We start from the raw sequence: 10,181 nt of genomic DNA on the forward strand, positions 1-10,181 counted from the left end.
TAGCTAGACTCGTTACCTTTTTACTGACTAGGACATTTGGTAGAAGATTAGGAACTAGATCCTAGTCCAGTCCAGAGATTGATGCAAAGGAAAACACTCAACAGTATAGGAAATCAAGATTTATTTCCAAAAAAGGCATTCATTCACAGCACAATGACATAATCTCCCTCAAATGTATCTTTGAATTATTTATTTTTTTAATCAATGATAAACAATGCTATTAACATTTCCTTGAAAAGTTGTGGGAAACGAGAGAAACTGTGCCTGACTCATACAATATAAGATCTATTAGAAAGTTCACTCTGACATTTAGGTAAATGGAATTCATTTAATCTGTACCATTTACTGCAATAACTAGGGCCAATGAGTTTACTTTGTCAACAACTCAAAGCATGATAAACTGGTTCAGGTTAGGGTTAGATGTCCACTTGTGTAGAACAGCAATTGTGGATGCTGATCGACCATTACAAGTCACTGGTGTTAGCAGCACCCAATCTAATTTCACTGTAGAAAATTACTTTACAATGTTACTGAGAAGAATGTTTTTAGCAGAACGTTGGCGGTAAGTTGCAGTTCTCAAAAAGGCCACTTGAAAAGTCCCACTCCACGCATAAGAGTAGTGTCTGGCAGTGGGCAATTAATGCTAAGAAATGTGAGGTGGAGGAAGCTCACAGGTAGAGAATATGTGTGTATTTCTTAAGGCTATATGTACGTCTCAATAGATTTTAATGTTATCACAACCTTGGCAGTGATCATACCAAACTCGTTCAGCTTAGTGACTGAAAGGATGTGTTTTTTTTCTTTCTCTTTAAGCATGTAAAAGTCATCCTTAACAAAAGTATGATTTTCTATAACACAATACCCTTAAAAGAAATACCAAATCTTCTCTTTTTCAATACTTAGCTGATACTACAATCCTTCATACAGTATAAAGGGCTTGTAATGTAGAATGGCTCTGCCTTCTGCCTCCCACCCCATGTAGCAGTACTGCAAATGTCAACGTTTGACCCATTGCAACATGGGACAAAATTAAGGGCACACATGTCAAAACTTGGCGTCGCCACACCTGATTTCTGAAAAATGTTACATGGCATTGGACAAATTCAAGTCTGACAAGCATTTTGGGGGATATTTATCCAAAATGAAAAACCTAAATTTACTGCAACTTGCAGTAACTTATGACTAAAATTAGATTTCACGCCATCTTTCTTCACAACAAATAAACGTTCACATCACCAACTAAAATAGTTCATCATTATTTAGAGAATATTAACATTGAAACCAAGCAAAAACAAATGGTTTATTACCAACATAATAAATACTTGATTGTTTCACAACCACGTTCTGTTTCGCTCTGTGCTCCTGCTAGCGTGTCCCAACCATGCAGCTTCCACCGTCTGCAATGTGAAGTCGTTATTTTTTCACCACCTTCTCCAGATAACCAATAAATCTTCTCAGGTTGACCTTGATGTTGTCAAGCACACACAGCTGCTGGGGGCTGTACTTGCCTTTTCCTTCTTTACGAATCTAATAGCAAAAGAAAATTATTCATATTAAAAATGTTAAAAAATAAAATAAAATGTTAAGCAACCAACAACAGTGTTCAGTAAAAAAGAAATAAGCCTCTGGTACCTTGGCCTTAAAGATGGGTTGAAGTGCCTTCAGTGCAGGTAGTAAATGGATGTTTTTGGCAGCTGTCTCTGCCTCGTCTCCATCTGCAAAAACATCGAACAAGGCGTCCAGGGCTTCTCCGTTCACAACCAGGTCAGCGTCCCTTGTGGCAACTTGAAGTAAGGCGTTCCCAATCATCTGTGGGAGCAAAGTTACTTAGAGGAAGAACTAATATTCCAAGAGTAGAAGAGAGAGAAAGATCGTACCTGAAGGGTTTCAGCAGTGCCCTTCTCTTTGGCCAGAGTGCTGCCAGTGATGCCCAGAATGGCGACGGCGTTGACCCTTACACTGACAACATCGCAGCGGGTGGCTGCTTCGCTCAGGCTCATCAGCTGCTGGGGGGTCATACACTAACGAAAACAAAAACAACCACACACGACCGACAGTGTTTAGTGTGAACTGGCAGTACATTTTTCCTTCTATGTATTTATACAGCTCTGTATTCACTCAGTCGACACTCTTAAACATGGGCGCAGCTTAAAGCAGCCCTCCATTGCACGGCTTGTAAAAACAGACATAATGTGTGCTTTCCAAAGTCTAAAAGTATCCCCTGATGATGTCACCAATGTCATCTCAGCTTGGACTTCAAATCTTTACCGGACATCTTGCATCACAAACTTGAGGTGTGGTGTTTGAAAGGTGTGGACATTTGACAGGCAGGATAAAGTCTAACTAAAGATGCTTTTGAGTTGGATTATGGGAAATTTAGGAACCATCATTCTTCAACTAGACCCATACTTGGGACTAAAATCTGCTGCAAACATTGTGATCATTCTATTTATTTTTTCTGTCTCTTTTGAGACCCACAACTTTACGTAAAAATGTTAAATTTCCCAGAGTAACCCCTTTAAATGACCTATCAATGCAGATGTTAAAAATCACCGAAGGAAAGGCTAAAGCTGACGTGTATTCTGTACCTGGGAGATATTTTTGGAGGCAATCATCTGTAAAAGAGACCGCATGGCGCTGATGACGGCCTCTAGGAACTCCTCATCTTTGGGTATCTCTGAAACGTAAGAAATTAAATTCTACTTACTAAACAGAGACATGCTTGAACATTGCAGCACTATACTGCAGCAACTGACCATTCTGGGAATACACATTCATTTGTCCACATGATTATACAGTGGTGGAGTACACTGGAGTTAGTATTTGGCCTATTTCCATGTGTGTTTTAGTGAAAAATATGTCTCATGACTTATGTACTGTATTACAATATGACATAAATGGGAGACCTGCTGCACCAAAAACCAGGGTGGACAGGTGCTGTGCGGCTCCCTGCAGGGCCGCCGCCCCTCCCAGAGATTCGGCGTCCATGGTGGAGAGGATGCTATGGAGGCACGTCAGCGCCCGGGACTGCACACGCTGTATCCTAAAGGAAAAAAAGACCAAAGATGGCTTTTGTCATAGAGAAGTGAGACTTCTTCAAGGGTAAATCGGTGTGGAAGAAAACTCCCCACTCCCAACAAAATCCATATAATATTTGACAAAGATACAGTAAAACACATTGTAAACTGACAGTTAAGTTGAAGAAAAGATGAGCGGAGTGAGGATTACTTTTTTATCAGGCCTCTCCAGGAGGGATTCTGATGGCACACATCCATGGCTTCCTTTCTGGGGAACTGGGTCTTTTTGAGGACCTTAATTTAAAAGAAAAAAAGATATACCTACAATCATCTTTATACCATTTAGTGTGGATTCACAAAAGAGACAGATGTCTATTAAACTGCACAGGTTCTGTACGTAATTTGATCCGTTCAGCCTGGGGTAGAAGATCCATATTTTAGGGGTTTTAATTAGTTCAACTACATTCACATGCTTGTCTAAACATTCTGACAGTGTGATGAACTCCTTTCTTATAGCGGCTGACCGACACCAATATGAGTTGTTTTTAATAAAGTAAAGGTATTTGCCTTCTCAGGGATGCTGTGGTTGATTAAGGCCCCGTGGACCTCAGCTGACAAACACAGTGGAGACATAAGATTGGACACTCCATCACAAAGGCCATCCGGACCCAGGTCGCTTTCATCGCTGCTCGACTCCTCCTCCCACTCGTCGTCAGAAGGGTCTTAACAGACACATACACAGAATGGATGAGGGAAACAAGACGCGCCCTATTTCTAGACACTCAAATGAACTCATTTTACTTATTTCTTGTTAAAATAGCCTTTCTGGTATGCCATCAGAGTGTGACAGGAAATCACGTTGATAAAAAAGTGCCTGGGGTCAGCACTGCCGTCTATGCCCACACCACCCACCGTCTGAGCAGCACATGTTGACGATGATCTCTAAGGACGTTTGCTGGGCTGTCAGCAAGGCCGTTGCCTCCCTCAGCTCCTCCTTGTCCCTCTGGACAAAAACAAGCAGCCAATGTGAGTCAACATCCTACCAAAACGATGACTGTTAGCACTGTTTTCACCCAGTCACCCAGAGTTCAGCTGCTCTTCACAAAGAAGAGAAGTATTTCTACTGTCCATGTGCACTTTCTGAACTGTGATGCAAGTGAAACCTGCACTTTTGAAGGGAAAATTAGGTTTGTTAGGTCTGTGTGTCTTCGGGTTTGTTTAGCAGTGTTGTGACAGGGAAATGCTTTCCATGACTGTATAATTACACTGCTAGACTAGCTAAACCAGAGCTTGGATCGAGATAACCCCATCGTGTAACCTACAATATTACAGGGTATTTTGGAACGTCACCACAAATGTCACCCGCAATCCTAAGGGCTCTGTTTATGACTGAGACGAGAGGGACAGCGCTGTCTCGATAAGGTCAGGTCTGGGAACTGTCAGTGCGGTGGAAGCCAAAAGCTGGTCCCCAGCTGATCCTTGCCGGGTGTCCCAAATCTCTCCCCTCGAATCCGACAGTTTGTCTGCTCTGTCAGTCTGGCTTGCACTCCAGGGTGACTCGTACGCCACATCTTCAACTGGCACTACCGTGCTCCTCAGACAACACAAAACTAGATCAGTTTGTCGCCATAAACACAGACTGCCGTACATGTCACATCCTAAACCTCACAGCATTTATAACTGAGGGTAAACTTACACCTACAAGAGCCTTGGTTATCCATTTTCGTCAATGATGTTTTTAATGAAAATTAGATGTCTGTCACATGTAAACTGGTGAGACACAGTATTTTATTTGAATTTTAAAGTGCCTATTTTGTCCTTGAAAGAAATATCTGGACTATATGTATTTAACTTTTACGAGATGGTCTTCAGTTCAGAGTGGTTCTTAACTTGACTTAAAAGATAGCAAAAAGTAGCAAATGTAAAAATAACAGACTACAATCGTGTCTATCCAAAACGCCCAACCTCGAGGACTGAATCAGCCAATAGCAGGCCTCCAAAGTTGTTGTCATGGCTGCGTCACAGCTTCACATACACCTCATCTGAATTCCTACCCATCATGCATTCTATCCAATATATATCCTACAATATATTGTAGCAAGGGGAAAGCTTATACAAGTTTTAAAAAGATGATGATGATCTAACAGCTTTTACATTTACATGCAGTATTACATGAACATACATGAAACCCTGTGTAATTAATGATTTAGGGCCACTGAGCAGGAAAAATACACTTCTCAATGCTCTCTGGCGGACGAACTATATAATGGAGTCACTTTCTAAGAGCCCTCAAACACATCTTTGGCATTTCTGTATTGCAATTTCTTCTACTTATAAGCCGACATATGCACCGATATTAATATGTGAACATAAGTTCACATAAGTTAACATCAAACATAATATATCAGCCCGGCCAAATGCTCTAACAATTAGAAGCATGCAACTGACAGTGACACATAGTTCCTTATCTCTCTGACGAGTGGGATTTACTGTGTTTAAAAGGTCAACTTGTATGGCCAGAAGGGCTCACGACCGGATGTATGCATGAAAGAGGAATAGCGGCATATAGAGTATTAATATGAGACACCACTTACAGGCAAAAGGTCAGAGAAGTCGTTATCAACCATCACAGCTTTTCCATTCCTCTTGCGTTGAGGTGCTTCCTCCTCCTCCATCTCTGCCACGAGCTCTGCTGCAGCTTGGTCTTCTATGTCTGCTGCCGCTGCTGGTGTTAGTCTGTGACGACCCTCTTCTGCCTGCCGGAGTTCAGGTATCAGCGTACCTGCGTCCAGATCCAGGCACTGTGACAAGGTGGCCACCACAGCGTCGAGGGTCTGGGCCTGACGGGCAGCAGGCAAACTGCCCTTCATGTTCCACAGGGTGCCTGAGTGATACAGCAGTCACAGTATTTATCAACTGCAGTTCCTCCTTCCTTTGTTCCTTAAATGTATAAGCAACTTCTGTCCACAGAAGACATTGAAGGGACATCGTCACTTATTGGTAGTAAGTTACAGTTTTGAATTTTTAAAAAAGACACATTGTACCTGCAGCCAATGTCCTGAGGAGAGTGTGTGTCATGCCTGGCTGAGATGTCAGCAGCACGTTCTCCACGACTCGAAGCACAGCGGTGTTCATGCTACATAGCAGCTCTGGGTTATCCTCAGTCACAGTGTGCAAACAGTGGGCTGGCCAAGCACAAAGAGGAGACACTTACAAACTGTTTTCTCACACTTAGTTAGAGGTCAGGCTTGACTAAGGCCTTACTGGCAAGCAAAAAAATAAAAAGATAACAAAAAAAGAAAGACCTATTTGAAAGGGCAGTTTCTGTATAGTAACAGCTATTACAGGACATTTGCAATGTGTGTAACGTCAATGACCAGTTCACATGTTACAGTGTGGGTGCTGGGCGTGGAAGCTTTATTTACACAGTGGCATCACAACAAAAAGGTTGAAACCTCACACATAATTTTTATGAATATTAGCAATGCTTATTATGCCGTTTTATATGCAATGTGTGTCCATGAGTTCAGTGTTTGAAATCTACATTAAAAAAAATGGGAAAAAGGGCGCCCAGATAGCTCAGTCGGTAGAGCCCATATATAGAGGTTTACTCCTCGACGCAGCGGACCCGGGTTTGAATCCGACCTGCGGCCCTTTACTGCATGTCCTTCCTCCCTCTCTCTCCCCTTTCATGTCTTCATCTGTCCTGTCAAAATAAAGGCCGAAAATGCCCCCCCCATATAACTATAGACAATAACTATATTGTGAATTCAGCTGCATTTCAACACAGTACATGTGATAACAGAGAGGGGGGACAGAAAAACGGTTTAATGGGCTGTCTCACTCTCTTGCTTGCTCTTATCCTCTCTCGCTTAACACCACCTGTCGAATCATTGGCAGGAATAGTGGATTGCACCACCCACCCGTATGTGCAAATGCATCCTCTTGCCCATGCAAGGAACCAAAAAAATAAAAAATAACAGCTCCGAAGCACTATTACAGGTACAGAACTCCACAGGGAACCTTTAATGTTAGTTGGAATCTAAATGTCAGAGCTGCCTAGAGCTACATTAACTTTTCTGGCAACAGGACCTGTACCAGCAGGAATGGAACTCTGTATGTCCCATGGTGATATTTGGACAAAGACTGAGGTTCGTCATGAATAATATATCTTGGCCAGTGTGGATGTACACACATCTTAATGAATCAATTATGACTACAAATTAACAGTATATTGATTAGACCTACCAGCAGAAATGGCCAGTTCCATGTTGTGTGGGTGTCTCTCCAGACACTGGACAACCATGTCCAGGAGACCCGATTTGTTGAACACAGACAGCGACTGGCTGCTGCTCTCACTGAAAGGACAACACAATATGACGGATAGAGGTAAGACAATTAACAAATGCACACAACCAGACATCAAGCATCATCTTTGTGTTATTAATGACAAATAATGGCAACAACAGTGTCAAAAAGTGGGCTTGTGACAATAAAATGAACTAAGAGTGCAATTTTCTGGACTGGCGAAGAAAATCTAAGTGGGGTGAAGTATATAATGAGGGTGCATCTTTACTTAGGCAGTAGACACCAACTAGCCTCATGAGATACTAGCTAGTAGAGAGTAGGTGACTGGTGAGTCAGGGCAGCTCCGAAGGAAGGAAGGAGGGGCGGACAGACGGACATGGATGGACACTTTATTCATACCGAGGGAAATTTTAGGCATCCAATAGCTTAGACAACCATGACACAATAAACACATACATACACATATCTCACATACATAAAAATCAGTCACAGAAATTTAAAAATGAACAATTTGTGAAGTGATTACATAGGTCTGGTATGGACTGACCATGTGATGCAATGACCATGATAGGGTGCTATGGTAGTGTGTGTGCAGTGGTGGTAGTCCAAAAGTGAGAGTGCAGGGATGAACGGGGAATAGCTTATTATTAACAAATTATAAATTAACTATGACTATGGAAAGACAAGAACGTAAAACATAATAGAATTGCTTGACAAACAGCATGCAACGATGGAATGAGTTGTAGGGCGTCAAAGAAAACACTGCGTTTGCTCAGTAAAACCTCTTGTGTAAAACAAAAAGGTCAAAAACACGCTGCTGTCGACTCGCTTGCGCAACCTCTTGGCTTACCATAGATTCCACAATAGGTTCACCGCCTCATTGGCAACATCCTCCACTGCATTCTTCTGGTCTTTCATAGGCACAGCATCGCTCTCAAAACCAGCACAGCTCTGAAAAGAAATCAACGCTGTGTTGCGGGGGTGACAACAAATCACGAGTGAACAGGAAGGAACTTTTGAACCTTAAAAAGGTGCCCTGCCCTAAAGTATTCCATTACTGAATAATGAAATACAATGTAATGTCTGAAGTTCAACCATGGACCCTTTTGTGGAAAAAACCCCTTGGTTGCCGTGTTCCAAGCCCTTCTAGTGTGGCTAGAAGACTCAGCGCAATTTGTGCCAGTTCTTATTAATATTCAACGTGCTAGGGGTGGCCTCTGGCTCGCCCAGTGGGAGCGTCGCCCCGTGTCGGCTGGGTCCTGTAGCAGCCCGGGTTCGAGTCCGACCTGCGGCCCTTTGCGGTTTATCATGCTCCACTGTCCCTTTAATAAAAGGGAAAAGCCCCAAAAAATAATCTGCTTGACTTTGATTGGCTAACAGCTAGCTAATGAGAGCCTGGCTATCAGCATCCTTTACCCCGCAAAACTGGGCAAGCTCATAAACAGTAATGAGCTCAGGCAACATGACGTCAGAGTGACCAGCTTTTGTAATTGGCTGATTTCTCCGCTTATTTCTTTTCAGTGACTAGAGCTGACAGAGGACGTAGCAGTTGATTTTCACATTCACAACATAACAAACACATATGTGACCTAACCTATTTCACAAAATGAAAGGTTTTGTGTGGCATGGCACCTTTAAGATGTTCACAGTGTTAACTCGATATAATGAAAATATAGCTAAGTCTGAAAAAGTGGGGGGATCACATATTTAAAATGACTTCAGTGCATTACCGTTTATGGTTCAAGACACCTATTGATCTCACCCACTGGTCTACAGTGGGCTTGAATCTGATGCCAGAAGCCAATGTGTTTGAGTGTACGTGCAGAGACCGTCTCTCACTGGGAATGTCTTTGCTCTGGAAGGACACCTAATTGCTGAGGCTATGGTAGCATGCTGTAACAGCAGCTGATGAGGTGAAACTGAAGTGAAGGGGTGTGCTAAAAGCGGCGGCGGAGTCTCACCTCTCTAAGCAATGCTGTCAATGGAGTCATGACGTCGTGCTTTACCATGTCCTCGCAAACCTCCTGACCTCCACATGCACTCAGATTCCTGTCAGGGAGAGACACACAGACACACACACACACACACATCGTTTAGTCACAGGAGATTGGTTGTTGTAGAGGCTGTTTGTGTGTGCGCTTGTGTGTGTAGGAGACGGATAGCCCGGGGGTGTCCTCTGAGCAGTGCTGGAAAAAAGTATTCAGATCCTTTACTTAAGTAAAAGTACTAATACTACACGGTAAAAAATACTCTTTTACAAGTAAAATCCCTGCACTGAAAATATTATTCAAGTAAAAGTGTGTAAATGTACTTAAAGTATTAATTATTTGGGCAGCTGAAAACAATCAAAACAGTTCCTTCAACCAACTAAGTGTTTAATCGGCTGACCATTTCAACAGCTGTGCTTGTAAGCCTACATATTGTTGGGTAGTTTAATGTATAACAAAACATTGTATTTTATAAATTACATGTTTTATGTGCAAAAATCTTAATTTGTAAAGTAAGTAGTAACTAAAGCGGTCAGAGTATTGTAGGGGAGTAAAAAGAACAATATTTCTCTCTTTATGAATTACAGTAGAAGTAGAGAGTGGCATGAAAAGAAAACACTCAAGTAAAGAACTAATACCTCACATTTGTTTTTAATTACAGTACTTGAGTAAATGTCCTTAGATACATTCTACCACTGCCTGAGAGTGACTATCTCATATTGATATCCAGTATATTCTTTCATCGTCTCCTCCAACAGTCAACATTAAAAAAAACATATAAAAAGCATTTGTATGTTCACCCAACAATGTCTGGCACGCGCACACGCACACGCGCACGCACGCGCACACACACGCACACACACACACA

General features: G+C 42.2%; 1 protein-coding gene across 1 annotated transcript in view; it reads right to left on the reverse strand.

Annotated features, from left to right (window-relative positions):
- Window positions 1-102: 102 nt before the first annotated feature.
- Window positions 103-10,181, reverse strand: part of heatr3 (HEAT repeat containing 3) — a 13,556-nt gene continuing 3,477 nt past the window's right edge. The window contains exons 3-15 of the mRNA XM_032516182.1: window positions 9,287-9,374; window positions 8,176-8,276; window positions 7,266-7,375; window positions 6,062-6,202; window positions 5,612-5,901; window positions 3,930-4,020; window positions 3,585-3,739; window positions 3,229-3,311; window positions 2,907-3,043; window positions 2,589-2,677; window positions 1,878-2,021; window positions 1,633-1,809; window positions 103-1,527 (exon numbers count right to left, since the gene is read on the reverse strand). Coding sequence (XP_032372073.1) covers window positions 1,414-1,527; window positions 1,633-1,809; window positions 1,878-2,021; window positions 2,589-2,677; window positions 2,907-3,043; window positions 3,229-3,311; window positions 3,585-3,739; window positions 3,930-4,020; window positions 5,612-5,901; window positions 6,062-6,202; window positions 7,266-7,375; window positions 8,176-8,276; window positions 9,287-9,374 — 1,720 coding nt within the window. The 3' untranslated portion in view covers window positions 103-1,413. The remainder of the gene's footprint in view (window positions 1,528-1,632; window positions 1,810-1,877; window positions 2,022-2,588; window positions 2,678-2,906; window positions 3,044-3,228; window positions 3,312-3,584; window positions 3,740-3,929; window positions 4,021-5,611; window positions 5,902-6,061; window positions 6,203-7,265; window positions 7,376-8,175; window positions 8,277-9,286; window positions 9,375-10,181) is intronic.

Source organism: Etheostoma spectabile, chromosome 1 (assembly GCF_008692095.1).
Source record: "Etheostoma spectabile isolate EspeVRDwgs_2016 chromosome 1, UIUC_Espe_1.0, whole genome shotgun sequence".
Classification (NCBI taxonomy): Eukaryota; Metazoa; Chordata; class Actinopteri; order Perciformes; family Percidae; genus Etheostoma; species Etheostoma spectabile.